A 14019-nucleotide genomic window follows, 5' to 3' on the forward strand; every position below is an offset into this window, starting at 1 on the left:
ATACAAGTGTTTGTTGTCAACAGCCGTCATCTGGGTTGCCAGAATTAGCTCATTAGGTAAAATTCAGTGGGAATAATAGAGGGAAAAACAGTCAAAGAAAAGCAGATTATAGCAACAAATAATAAAATCCACTACAGCTTAAGTCGATGATATCCAAAGAATATTTTCACATGTTTATCTCACAGTTATACAGAATTTTCCAACAGGAAACTCATGTTTTTAAAACGCTCACTCAAGAAACGGTGATTTTAACATCACAACACGGTAGTTATTGATCCACTGCTGCCTCCATCAGTAAAGTTCTATTATTGTATTTTTTAGGGCATCATTTTAATTTTTTTTATAGACTTTACGTGACCATTTGTCGTGATATTAACACTTCTGCACTTTTAAAAACGGGTGTTGTCTTGAGTGGTTTTTGTCAGCGTAGACCTGGCAACCCCGAGCCGTCCCCGGACAGGGCGTGTGTTAGCCGCTACCTTAGCTTAGCTTAGCTGTTCCAGGCGGGGCGGTGGGTCGGGCCGGAGTTCTGTCGCTTTTTCTTTCTTCAACACTCGGCTGACCCATGTTTAATCTATCAAATATGGATTTCGACGCCCTATTCAACGAGAAGACGTTCCAGTTTTCGGACTTCCAGGAGTTTACGGTGCGTATTTTTTTTGTCGAAAACAATAAATCAAAACAAAAACACGCTAGCTAGGCGCTTAGCTAACTTGGTGTTTACCACCTAGCCTAGCACATGACGGGTCACTTTTCCCGTGTTTGTGCGGTGTTGATATGATTCTACGGCTCACGTTTATGTGTCATAAACATGTCAAATACGTTTAAAATAAATACTTAAACTCAACTGTACGTGACGCGAACTGTCATGGGCCTAGCGTTAGCTTAGCCGATACACTATTGTACAGTATGTAAGTTCGAAGAGAGATAGTTTCGTTCGTAAACTGCGTCATAATAGATGATAGGTTTAACGTCACATAAGCTAACTTGACGTTAGGGCTGGGAAACACCGCGGAGACGCCACGATACGGTATTTCACTGACGATACCACGATATTGCTAAAATGGTGAAGTGTTTGCGATGTCGCATATAGCCACTTGGCACCATCTAGTGGACTGAAATTGTATTTTTAAATGCTAATTTCTAACGTCAGTTACATAAATATTGTTTTGCTAAAATAAGCGATATAATATTGGCACGCCAAATATCACGATATAGCACTGTATCGAACGTTTTAAAGCTAATGAGGCTATAACGACCTGTCTGTTTTATCTGTTATGACTTTTAAAGTGTTTAAAAGTATAAAATCACAAATAAATGTTAATATTATAGCCTATTTTTTATCATATAATTGTTATTATTGTGTGTGCAGTTGCTTCCTGGACACCAGAAGTTGACCGAAAGAGTGAGAAAGCGGCTTTATTATGGCCTGGACAAAGACGTCTCTTTAGATGCCCTCTCTTGCCCCGTTACAGGTGAGTTTATCATATTTATATAGATTATTGTCTCTATTTTTACCAAAAACACTGACCTTTTCTGCTGTGATCTATCTGTAGAGGAAGTAAATGTAAACACAAAGATCTCTGTACCATAATTTCTCTCATTTCCTCTGCTCTACTGCGACTTGTGATACTACCATTGTACCCAGGGCCAATATGTAAACATCTCTGTATATAAATACATTTTGAACCCATCTGCTGCAGATATTGCCGTCGAAATCTTCCAGAAATCTGCCCCAAGCCCAATCAGAAAGCTCCACAAGAAATATGCTTCACACGTCGCCAGGTTTGTAAATGTTAAATGTTTCTCATATTTGCATAAATTAAATGAAGTGCAGCTTTTTTCTCGGTTAAAACAAACGGATTGTGTTTGTTTGTTTGTTGTTGTTCAGGGAGGCCTGCATCTCTCCATGTGCCATGATGTTGGCTCTAGTTTACATCGAAAGGCTCCGACACAGAAACCCAGAATACCTTCAGAAGATCTCCTCCTCTGACCTTTTCCTCATCTCCATGGTTTGTTTTAAAAACTCCTCTTAAAGTAAACACAGCAGAATAATCGTTACGACGTAGCACAGAGTAACGTAGAAGTTCCGTGACGTGAATCTCCGCTCTCTCTCTCTCTCTCGCTCGCTCTGAACCAGATGGTTGCCAGCAAGTACTTGTATGACGAAGGCGAAGAGGAGGAAGTGTTCAACGATGAGTGGGGAACGGCGGGAAAGATGGATGTCCAAACTGTCAACAATCTGGAGATGAACTTCTTAAACGCCATTGTTAGTGGATCTTAAATCACTGTGTGTGTGTTTGTAAGAGGATTTTAAAGCTCAATTCTAGAATTCTGATTGAAATCACAGAAATTCTGACTTGTTAACGTCAGTATTCTGGAATTAAATTCAGAGAGAAAAAAGTCATAAAATAATCTGACTTCAATCTTGGAATTTTGACTTCATTCTCCAGCTGAAACTACAAATCGATTATTAAATGAATCACCAACTATTTTGATAATCGATTTGAAGCTTTTTTCATGATTTAAACAAGATTTTTCGACAGTTTTCGCTTCTTAAATGTGAACATTTTCTTTGTTTCTTTGCTCCACATAAACAAAGAAATCATTAAAACTGAATCATTTTGGTTTGTGGACAAAAACAAAGACATTTGAGAACAGGTTAATTTCATTTTTTGGACAATTCATCGATTACGGAAATAATCTTTATTTGCAGCTCTACTTTATTTACAGGGATTAAAGTCAGAGTTCTGAGTTTTCTTCTTTTAATATTCTCATTTTATTTTGATTTTGTGAAAAAGTCAAACTTGTCACTTTCTTATAATAATAATAATCTGAGGAGGGTTTGTTTTGTGTTCCAGGAGTGGAGACTTTTCACAGAGCCACGAGACTTCTTTGACACACTAAGTCATCTAGAAACCAGGTGGGTCGTCAAAACACACAGAAGTATTGATGAATAATTAATATGTCACATAATATCATTGTGACGTACGTCTCTGACGTGAACCTCGTGTCTCCTCAGCATCGCCGAGCGTCAGGGGATGAAGCGCGGCTGGTTCACGTACACTGACCTGTGCGTTCTGCTGGAACAGTCGGCGTGGAGTCAAGCTCTCACTTCCATCTACCTGCACTTTACCAAGGTCAGAGGGCGGGATTAGCATCATCGTGATACTGAGGAAAATAAACTTTTATATCTAGATCTGTAAATGAAACACAGAGAGGGGTCTCTGTATGTAATCCTTTACAGTCATTTGACTGTGACATTACAAAAAAAACATTACAAAAAAATAGTAATGGTACAATAACAGGTTACCAATGTTGAAAAGCATTGTTTTGCAATACCAATTTTCTATACAATTTTGGCCCCCAAAAATAGGGCAATTTTATTTTATTTTTATACAAAATTCTACATTTCCGAAAAAGTTGATGTAGTAGTTTTGTAATTCAAAAATTACCCAATTTTGTAATTTTAACATTGTTGTAAAACATCATGGACGTTAGCAAAAGAGTTTGACACGTTGACGTTTTGCTACAAATACGGGTTACCAATGTTAAAAAAATATTTTTTTGCCAAATTTTGTAAAGTTACAAAATTGTTACCAACGGCAAAAAGAACATTGCAAAAAATGTCGTAATGTTACAAAAACTTGTAAATCGAGATTAAAAAAGCAAAACTTAATTTTTTAACCCAAATTTTCTAATTTCATTAATTACACAAAACATAATTTAAAAAACACTTTGACATGTTGATGTTATGATTAAAAAAAAAAAAAAACTGGTTACTTTCATGACCAAATCTTTTTTTTGTTTCGAAATTTTTTGTTTCAAAACATTTAATTTTCAAAAAAAAAATGTTTACCAAATGTTTAGACCAAAAAATGTAACACATTTTTGTAATGTTTCAAAAACACTTTAATGACATTTAATCTCAAAATAACTATAAGAAATCGCGATTTCCTGGAATGTCTGGGAAGAAACAGCTCCCTCTTGTGGCTCCTTACAGCATACGTTTTTATGTTTTTATGTTTATGAGGTTGACCACCTGACCTTTGACCTCCCTGTACCTGCAGGTGTCCTGTATGCTGGGCCTGGTCTACCTGACGGGCGTGGCCGGTCTTATCGGCAGCAGCGCCGTGCTGCAGCAGCTCAGCCTCTCCAGGAGCGCTCACTCCTCGCTTCAACCTCACGCTGAGAACACGCCGGCCTTCGTCCAGACCTCTGCTCTGAACCCAGACGCTCCTCCTGCTCCTCCTGCTGCTGCTCCTCCTGCTGCTGCTCCTCCGTGCTGCGTCCTCGCCAACGAGAGTCTGGACGCGTCCCTCAAACCCGGCCCTGCGTCGCCTCTGTCTCAGACGTCCGTCTTGTGTCTCTGGGGCTCCCTCCTGGCGTCCATGGGTCACATCCACCCTGAAGCGGAGTCCGACGACGTGGAGGCGCCTCGCGCCTGGTCCGCCGTGTCCTTCTTCTGTCCCGGGTGTCTGGCGACGCTGCCGCCGCTTCAGTGCGGCCTCAGAAACAGCTCGGCGCTCGCGGGCGGCGGTTGCCACGCTGGACGCCGGCGCCCGGCTCCCTGGCTGGGACCGTCGAACCTTCTCGGCGCGGCGGGGCCGAGCGTGACCTCTGGTCTGGGTGTGTTCCCCGCAGTGCGGCTGGGGTCCTGTCACCCGGCCTCTGTGCTGCCTGTGGAGAAGAGCCAGGCTCTGCTGATGCCTGGCTAAACGCCGACGTCAGTCGGACTCTGGAAATCAAACCAGCCACTGTTTTCATGACTCGGCAACAGCGTTAAAGGGGGCAGGACTAGCCTGAGACACATACAGGACAGGGTTTAGTTACACACACCAAACCCCATAGAGAAAATCAGTGATTTTAGCTCACAGGGACACAGGAGGCTGCTGGTCTGCCGCTGCCTCGTGTGGTCACTTTGTGTCACTGAGGTTAATCCGAACAACGCGTTTCAAACCCAGAATTCACAAAATAACACATTTGAGTTAATAATAGAGGCAGCAGTGGATCGACAACTCCTTTGAACTCCTGTTTGCTGTGATGTAAAATCACTGATTTTCTCTATTGACTTTGGTGCGGGAGAGTGAGCGGTTTATAAACTTAACTTACCAGAAGAAAAATGTCTTATTATATTCTCTCCACTGTCTTATCGTCCTGTTAGACAGACTTTTTCAACAAAAAAAACAGAAGTTTGTAAACTTCACACCAAACCCCATTGGAAAAATCAGTGATTTTAGCTCACAGGGACACAGGAGGCTGCTGATCTACCGCTGCCTCGTGTGGTCACTTTGTGTCACTGAGGTTAATCCGAACAACGCGTTTCAAACCCAGAATTCACAAAATAACACATTTGACTTAATAATAGAGGCAGTAGTGGATCAACAACTCCTGTGAACTCCTGTTTGCTGTGATGTTAAATCACTGATTTTCTCTATGGACTTTGGTGTGGGAGAGTGAGCGGTTTATAAACTTAACTTACCAGAAGAAAAATGTCTTATTATATTCTCTCCACTGTCTTATCGTCCTGTAAGACAGACTTTTTCAACAAAAAAAACAGAAGTTTGTAAACTTCACACCAAACCCCATTGAAAAAATCTGTGATTTTATCTCACAGGAGGCTGCTGGTCTGCCGCTGCCTCGTGTGGTCACTTTGTGTCACCGAGGTTAATCCGAACAACGCGATTCAAACCCAGAATTCACAAAACGACGCATTTGAGCTTGACAGCAGAGGCAGCAGTGGATCAACAACTCCTGTGTGCCGTGATGTTAAAATCTTTTAAAATCGCTGATTTTCTCTATGGGGTTTGGTGCGGTTTGTAAACTTAAATTTTCCAGGTAGAAATTGCTTTTAATTACCAAAATAAAGCAGCGAAACATATCCCGATGATAGAGCAAAGTAAAATGTGTCTCAGGCTGGACTTTTAGAACTGTCCCCTTTTTTAAAAAAAGTCATGTTAGTTAAACTTTTCCAGATGTAAACACACAGGTGTGAGGACACGGAGGTGATCAGGTACATTATAGACACAACACAGCACTGGAGGAGAATCGTTCCCATCGTTCACTCGCTCGTAATCTTATTCTTTTTGCCATATTGAAACAGCCATATCTTCGTAGTTAAAGCAGTTTAGCGTTTGTCGTAGTTTGAAGTTTGACGGTGGCGGACGGTGGAGGCTTTGTTTTGTTTTTGAATCGATGGCGAGACAGGAAGTGACGTCACGAGGCGCTAAAAGGGACAAAAGAAAGAGTCGGCTTTCGCGTTGTTGACAGTTTGGCTTAAGTTGTTTTTAAAGGTTTACTTTACATCAGACGTCGATCGCACTTAACGCTGCAAGCACTGACATTTTTACCGACTCCTGTCGCCGTCGTCGTCGCTCACTTATTTATATTCAGGAGACGAGCGGCAGAGAAAAGAGACAGTTTGCGTCATTTATTTTTTACCTCAGTTAAATCCTCTTTCTTTGTTTTCATGGTCATATGAAGAGTTACAGGGTCATGTTTAGCCAAACTGAAGAGATTAGACGTTTTACAAGATGAGTTTCAGGCTTTTTTGGGGGGTTTGTAGGTTTGAAGGGATTAGAATCGTTTAAAACAGTGTCTCCCAAACCCTGGTCCTCAGGGACTGGGCCGTGCCATGTTTTAGATGTTGCCCTGCTCAAAAAAACACCTGATTTAGAGGATTTAGAGGATTTTTTTTTTACAAAAGTTGAAATATTAAATCTTTGAAAAAAAAAAAAAAGTTTATTTTTTATTTTTCAAAACAAATGTTGAGACGAGAAAAAAAAATGAAAAAAAATTTTTTTTTAATGTCTAATTTAAAAAAAAAAAAACTCGAGATCTCAACTTTGAAAAAATTAGAAAAAAATAAATAATTCCTTTTTTTGGGGGGAAACTTTGAAACTCTTTGAAATTTTTTTTTTTCATGTCACTTCGGGGGCTCCGTAGAAACATTACATTTTTTGGGGAAAAAAATTGACAAAAGTTGAAATTAACATATTTTGAAAAAAATTGACAAAAGTTGAAACATTAAATTTTTTTTTAAAAATGTATTGAAAGTAAAAAATTGAGCTTGATGATCAGCTGACAATTTATTTGAATCAGACGTTTTTGGAGCAGGGCAACATCTAAAACATGGCAGGGCAGTGTTCCCTGAGGACCAGGGTTGGGGAAACACTGATTTAAAAGAAAATGTTGTTGCACATCAGTTACTTTTCACTCCATTATATCACACACACACACACACATGCGTCAGAGTAACATCTTTACAAAAGTAAAGACATGGTCCCCAGGACAAAAAAAAATGATCATAGCGTTTGAATTTGATACGTGAGGGGCAAAAAAAACACGACAATAGTCCTTTTTAAATTTTGTAAATGCTGTAAAAACAAAAACAAATGCAAATATTGTACAAAAAGAATGTAGGAAAAAAATAAAGAATGCATTACTTTGTGACTTTTGTTGTGACTGTCGATTATTTCAGGATTAATCAAAGGAAATGTTATTTTTTAAGAAGCTGAAATTAGCAAAATAGTTTCTGACTAATTTCATAATTATTTGTTTTTATAGCCAGAGTTTTAAGTCATTATTTGCTCTAATTAATGCTATTTATTGTGCGTTCAAACAATAAATTGGTGCAAATGAATGTTGTTTTTTTTAAATGGACGTTTTTGAGAGATGTACTGAGGCTTTTTAGTTGAGTTTTAGTTTTAAATTTGAAAATACTACGCTTTACGGCGTGACGATCAAATGTTGTTTACTTTTCAGGAACTTTTCTCATTGACCCAGAATTACCCAAAAACCTCTGCGTGTTTCCAGCCCAAAAAAAGTTCCTACTCGCGACTCGGGACTTTTCAGATTACCAGGAAGAAACTGAAGAATTTATTCAATTTGGAGAAAATTCACAGATTACCCAGGAATTATTTTCTTTTGTTTCTACGGCAGCCCCAGTGGACAAACCCGGCGCAGCATGTCTTTGACATTTTGAAGGCAACAAAACAAAGAAGAACATTCTGTGTGGAATGACACACTGGACCTTTAAGACAATAAATGTCTTCCATAACGTCCTAAAGTTCAGCCAGAAAATGTGATCCTGAGTGTGATTAATCCACAGTGTCCCTCCCCCTCAAAGTGTTGCCAGCTCCTCCTCCTCCTCCTCCTCCTCCTCCTCCTCCTCCTCCTCCTCCTCCTCCTCCTCCTCCTCATGCCTCCACCACACAGACAGAGCTCCTAATATAGACCAGGAGTAGTAAAGGGTAAAGAAGTGAACGCCGTCGACAGCTGAAAACTGTTCTTTTTCATGGACACAACAGACTCATGGATCCTCCTTCACAGGTGACGTTTTCAAAACTCACGATTTGATTTGTTGTAAATGAGACGACTGTGAAAAGTGTTGAAGTGACAATGTCACGAGGGCAACGTTTGCAGGTGTCAATCCCAGAGAAGACGACGCAAATACAGAAACAAGGTAGGATTACATACACGCTGTGTGTGTGTGTGTGTGTGTCCACACAGTGTGTAATCTGTCCTCACGTTATATGATTTCTGCTGTTGATCCCTGACAAGAGGCCGACGCCGCAGTCTACATGAACTTCATGAAGAGCCACCGCTGCTACGACGCCATTCCAACCAGCTGTAAACTGGTTATATTTGACACCACGCTACTGGTGAGTGAGACCATAACATAAACACAGTGTGTGTGCGTATGTGTGTGTGTGGTCTTGTACTTGCAGCATACTGAGGACCAGTGAGAGTTTTTAACCTCACTTTTTTTTCATTGAAATCACTTCCTTAGGTTGCTTTAACATGCTATACTCAATTTGTCAAAAAAAAAAATTAAAATTTTGGACAACATAGTATAGTTTGACGTTTTTGTCAAATTTTGGACCAAAAATTTTGGGTCAAATTTTTTTTTCAAATTTTGGACGACAGTTTAGTTTGAAGTTTTTGTCAAATTTTGGACCCAATTTTTTTTTTTAAATATTTTTTCAACTTTCGGATGACATACTATAGTATGACGTTTTTGTCCAATTTTGGACCAAAAATTTTGGGTCAAATTTTTTTTTTTAATTTGGACGACATAGTATATGTATGATGTTTTTGTCCAATTTTGGACCAAAAAAAATTAAAAAATTAAATAAAATTGAAAAAGTTTTCCAGCCCTTTTTGCTCTGGGGCTCCACCTGCAGACATGTCATGGTACTGCAACCAGTAGTTCTTTGTAGATGTCATTCATGAAGTAGATATCTGTAATTGTGTTGATTTATAAAGTGGAAATGCTGGTCCTCAGTTTGTCAGCAACCCAGTCCTCAGTATGCAACAAGTACAAGAATTTGTGTGTGTGTGTGTGTGTGTGTGTGTGTGTGTGTGTGTGTGTGCAGCAGCTGTGAGGCCTCACTCTGATGCTCTGGGTTTTATCTAAAGGTGAAAAAGGCCTTTTTTGCTCTGGTGGCAAACGGCCTGAGGGCTGCACCGCTGTGGGACAACAAGCTGCAGAGATTTGTGGGTGAGATGAAATATTATGACGACATCATCATCATCATCATCGTTGCTTATGTCAGAACACAAGGAAAAACAAACTTTAACCACTTGACGAAACGTTCACCGTATGAAATTAGCCTCATCTCGCCAAAAAACTGCCCTTTTTCTGACCGTTTGTGCTGTTTTTGTAAACCACTCACTCTCCTGCACCAATCCCCATAGAGAAATTCAGTGATTTTAACTTGTGCGGACACAGGAGCCGCTGTGTCACCTCTGTTGCTAGCTGCTAATGTTAGCATCCATATCCAATAACGTATACTATCATTCATTTTAGCTCATATATATCACCTTCTTTGCTGCCTGAGACACTTATAACTCACTCAAAACAAAATGGCTGTCAGCGCTGGAGACACAAGTAAAAACAGATTTTAGCCAATTGACTAAACACTTAGCTCATAAAATCTACGTCATTTTAAGTCTACGATGTCTTAAGAACATGTTCACGTCTTTATTTCACTGTTAGACCGACTTTAACAACAGGAAACTGAAGTTGCTACTGTTAGCATCCATGTCCAATAACTTATACTATCATTCGGCATTATTTTTAAATGCCATATTAGCATGTTAGCTAATATAAATCACCTACTTTGCGGCCTGAGACACGTATAACTCACTCTCTGTGAAAACAAAATGGCTGCCAGTGACAGAGACACGAGTAAAAACACATTTTAGCCAATTGACTAAACACTTAGCTCATAAAATCTACGTCAGTTTAAGTCTACGATGTCTTAAGAATGTTTACAAACTTCAATTTCTCGTCGCAACAGCGAGAAAAAATAGCTAACGATGTCACAGACGTGTGCCGGCGTTCCATTTGTAGTCGGAACTCGGAAGTTGCGATGTCACTGCCACCACGTAAACACTGCTAATTTTAATGTTGACGGCACTTCTGTCGTATTTGTGTCGCAGTAAATCGGTCGTACACAGAGTTATGTTTTGATTGTTGTGAGGAAAATACCCTGTAAGAGCATCGTTAGCGTTAGCATTAGCATCCATGTCTCGGGCTGGTTTTCGATGCTAACACTGTGTCAATACCTCGTACAACCACTTAAAAAAACAACTAAACTTCTCTCTTTTCTTGTCTCCTGTCACAGGAATGCTGACGATTACAGATTTCATCAACATCCTCCACTGTTATTACAAGTCTCCGATGGTGAGCGCGAGTTCACGATCGAACTCCGACAAAGTCGTAGCGTATGTTTTTCATCCGCTTCCTCGTTTCCTCCTCTCAAAGGTGCAGATGTACGAGCTGGAGAACCACAGGATCCAGACCTGGAGAGGTGATTCTTTATCAGAGTGAATCAGCAGAATGACATTCTCCCGTTAGTAATCCGTCATCTCCTCCTCCCTCTGTGCAGACGTCTACCTTCAGTATTCCGATTTCTTCCTCATCAGTATTTCTCCAGAGGCCAGGTCAGAGTCTGTGACACACACACACACACAACTGCCTCACAATAATCTGCTCTTAATAATAATAATCTCTGTTTTTTATTCCCTCTCAGCCTCTTCGACGCCATTTATTCCTTACTCAAATATAAGATCCACAGACTTCCCGTCATCGATCCCGAGTCTGGGAACGTCCTGCACATCCTCACGCACAAGAGAATCCTCAAGTTCCTTCATATATTTGTGAGTAACTCGTTATATTTTTGTTATAATCCCATCGTTTTTTTTCTCCTTATTTCTGTTTGTTTGTTTGTTTTCCAGAGGAGAAAAATTCCCAAGCCCGCGTTTATCCGGAGGCCGATCAAGGAGCTCGGGATCGGGACGTTCAGGAACATCGCCACAGTTCAGGAAACGGCGTCGCTGTACGAGGCGCTCTCCATATTCGTGGACAGACGAGTGTCGGCTCTGCCGGTGGTCAACGGACAAGGTAAATAAATGTATTATTAGATTCATTTTACGTCATAAATACACTTATATAAGATCCATATATGTATGTATATATATATATACACTACTGGTCAAAAGTTTGGGCTCACTTAGAAATGTCCTTATCTTTGAAGGAAAGGCACTTGAATATGAATACAATGAATATAAGAAATTTTGAGAAAGAAAGAAAAATTTTGAGAAAAAAATTTAAATTTTGAGAAAAAAATAATACTTTTGAGCCAAAGAAATTTACATTTTGAGAAAAAAAAAAATTGTAGAAAATTTTTTTTTGAGAATAAAAAATTTTGAGAATTTTTTTTAAATATTTTTTTTAATTTTTAGATTTTTTTATTTTTTTATTTTTAGACATTTTTTTTTTAATTTTGAGATTTTAAAAAAAAAAATTTACATTTTGAGAATTTTTTAAAAATTTTTCTTTAATTTTGAGAAAAAAAATAAAATTTTGAGAAAAAAAAAATTTCAGAAAAAAAAAATTCTGAAAGAATTTTTAGAAAAATAAATTTTATTTTTCAGGGAAAAAAAATTATTTTGAGATTTTTTTTTAATTTTGAGAGACTATTCGATGATAAGAAGTTTTATTTGGAATGAAAATCATTATTGACTTTTAATGGCAACAAACAAATTTTATAGGTGTATTTATATTTTTATATATATTTCTTTCTTTTCATCTGCATGGATGACTATTACACCATCTAACAGTGTGTTTTCTCAGGTAAAGTGGTGGCGCTCTACTCAAAGTTTGATGTCATTGTGAGTATGATAGAGAAATCTTGTTTTTTGTTTTTTAGCCATCAGCTGCTCAGAAACTGTTCTTCTGACCTGTTTGCTTGTTTGTTTGTTTGTTTGCGTGCAGAATCTGGCCGCTCAGAAGACTTACAACAACCTGGACATGACGGTGCAGGAGGCCGTCAGCAGGCGCATGTGCTTCGTCGAGGGCGTGATCAAGTGCTACGCTCACGAGAGCCTGGAAATCGTCATGGATCGCATCGTCAGAGCTGAGGTTTATATTCAAACCAAAAATAAAAAACAAATATACAGCGTTACTTCGTCATTTCCCCGTTGTTTTATTCCAGGTCCATCGGCTGGTTCTGGTGGACAGGAGTGACGAGGTGAAGGGCATCATCTCGCTGTCGGACCTGCTGCAGGCCATGGTCCTCACTCCTGCAGGTATTGACCTGATCACTCTTTGGTCCTAACACCGGGGCGGCGGCGGGGGGGGGGAGACCACCCTGTGCAGACCTGAGTCCTGGCCGAGAGTCCAGGCAGGTAAACTCTGCAGCCACTTCCCCCGCGCTGTTGTCCGCTTCCCCCACTGGTTTATCACCGCATTGCTCTCTGGACGTTTGTTGAGTGACGTTTATTTTTGTGTCTTTCAGAAATCACCGTGTAGAGAAAATCACCAGGAAGAGAAATCCCCCGTCTGTGCTGTTGTTTACATTAAAGGGATACTTCAGGGTTTTTGCACAATATACATGTAGTAGAACATAAACTAAAGCATTTGCTGCTTTATCTCATCGTTAAACAACCTTTTCTGACTGGAAGGAGGACATTTGGATGACGTTCGCTCTCCCTGCACCAAACCCCATAGAGAAAACCAGCGATTTTAGCTCATGGTGACCACAGGAGCTGCTGGTCGTCTGCTGCCTCGTGTGGTCACTTTGTGCCACTCAGGTTAATCCGAACAAAGCCGATCAAATGCCGAATTGACAACATGTCACGTATGAACTTAGCGATGGAGGCAGCGGTGGATCGACAGCTCCTGTGAACTCCTGTGTGCTGTGATGTAAAAATCTATGATTTTCTCTATGGGGTTTGGTGCGGGAGAGTGAGCGGTTTGGAAAGTTGTTGTTTTTTCATTCAGAAAATCAAGATAAAGTGGTAAATACCTTAAGTTAAGGTAGATTTTATTAGATGAGGCTTTTGATAAGTGGCTTCTCTTACTTGTGTCCATGCAAAACATATTTTTTTTCACTTAAAAAACCCTCAACTATCCCTTTAAGATGTATTCTGTAATCTGCCTTAAATCCATGTCAAACATTGTTTTTTATTATACATGCACTTTGTTATTGTCTGCATGTTCTTTCTCTATTAAACATTTGCAGCAAAACCTTGCCTCGCCCTTGTGCAACCTTCGTGCAGTTTGTGTCTCTGACCACACGGTGGCGCAGTTGCGCTTCTTTTTTTTCTGCACAGTAAACAAGGAAACACGTGACGACATTTTTTTTTTCCTCTTCTCTCCTCAGTGAGGGGTCGCGTGAATCCCCCCGCCCATCTGTGTCCTTGGTGCATCAAATTGACGGAAATGAGCGAGGCCAAACCCGGAAACTGATCACGTCTTCAAAGTAATTTTTTTTTTTTTTACTTTATAGTAAAACGCTTTCGCGTATCATATGCCACTGTTTAAACACGTTATTAAATATGTTTATACTATGCATTACACTGCATAATACCTAGTATAATAGTTTATTTCAACAATTAAACACGTGTTTAAACCATGTTATCTTTAAATATGTCTAAATCTACAAATGGTAATTTAAAATTAGGACATATTTTTGTTGTTTTTGTTCCGACGTCACAAAAAATAACTTT

At 39.5% G+C, this 14019-nt stretch overlaps 2 protein-coding genes across 2 annotated transcripts; both read left to right on the forward strand.

The window, feature by feature from the left end:
* The first annotated feature begins 508 nt into the window (after positions 1-508).
* On the forward strand, positions 509-7443 carry cnppd1 (cyclin Pas1/PHO80 domain containing 1). Its single transcript, XM_083908879.1, has 8 exons — positions 509-646; positions 1373-1475; positions 1704-1785; positions 1892-2012; positions 2141-2269; positions 2862-2923; positions 3023-3140; positions 4071-7443. Exons 1-8 carry the CDS (start codon positions 566-568, stop codon positions 4716-4718), a joined length of 1344 nt encoding a protein of 447 aa, XP_083765005.1. The 5' UTR covers positions 509-565; the 3' UTR covers positions 4719-7443.
* Positions 7444-8582: 1139 nt separating this feature from the next.
* prkag3a (protein kinase, AMP-activated, gamma 3a non-catalytic subunit) lies at positions 8583-12626 on the forward strand (the record flags this gene model as incomplete). Its single annotated transcript, XM_083908731.1, has 10 exons — positions 8583-8663; positions 9421-9502; positions 10632-10690; positions 10772-10817; positions 10896-10950; positions 11040-11166; positions 11245-11410; positions 12143-12180; positions 12284-12430; positions 12504-12626. The coding sequence occupies 10 exons, from the start codon at positions 8583-8585 to the stop codon at positions 12624-12626; spliced, it is 924 nt and encodes a 307-aa protein (XP_083764857.1).
* Between the last annotated feature and the right edge of the window lie 1393 nt (positions 12627-14019).

This window comes from Microchirus variegatus, assembly GCF_963457635.1.
Source record: "Microchirus variegatus genome assembly, chromosome: 22".
Classification (NCBI taxonomy): domain Eukaryota; kingdom Metazoa; phylum Chordata; class Actinopteri; order Pleuronectiformes; family Soleidae; genus Microchirus; species Microchirus variegatus.

Excerpts from the sequence above, each read along its gene's own strand:
- cnppd1 (XM_083908879.1), top strand. The coding sequence starts at position 566 with ATGTTTAATCTATCAAATATGGATTTCGACGCCCTATTCAACGAGAAG. Across the intron at positions 1,786-1,891 it reads TATGCTTCACACGTCGCCAG|GGAGGCCTGCATCTCTCCAT; the intron begins GTTTGTAAATGT and ends GTTGTTGTTCAG. Across the intron at positions 2,924-3,022 it reads CTAAGTCATCTAGAAACCAG|CATCGCCGAGCGTCAGGGGA; the intron begins GTGGGTCGTCAA and ends GTGTCTCCTCAG.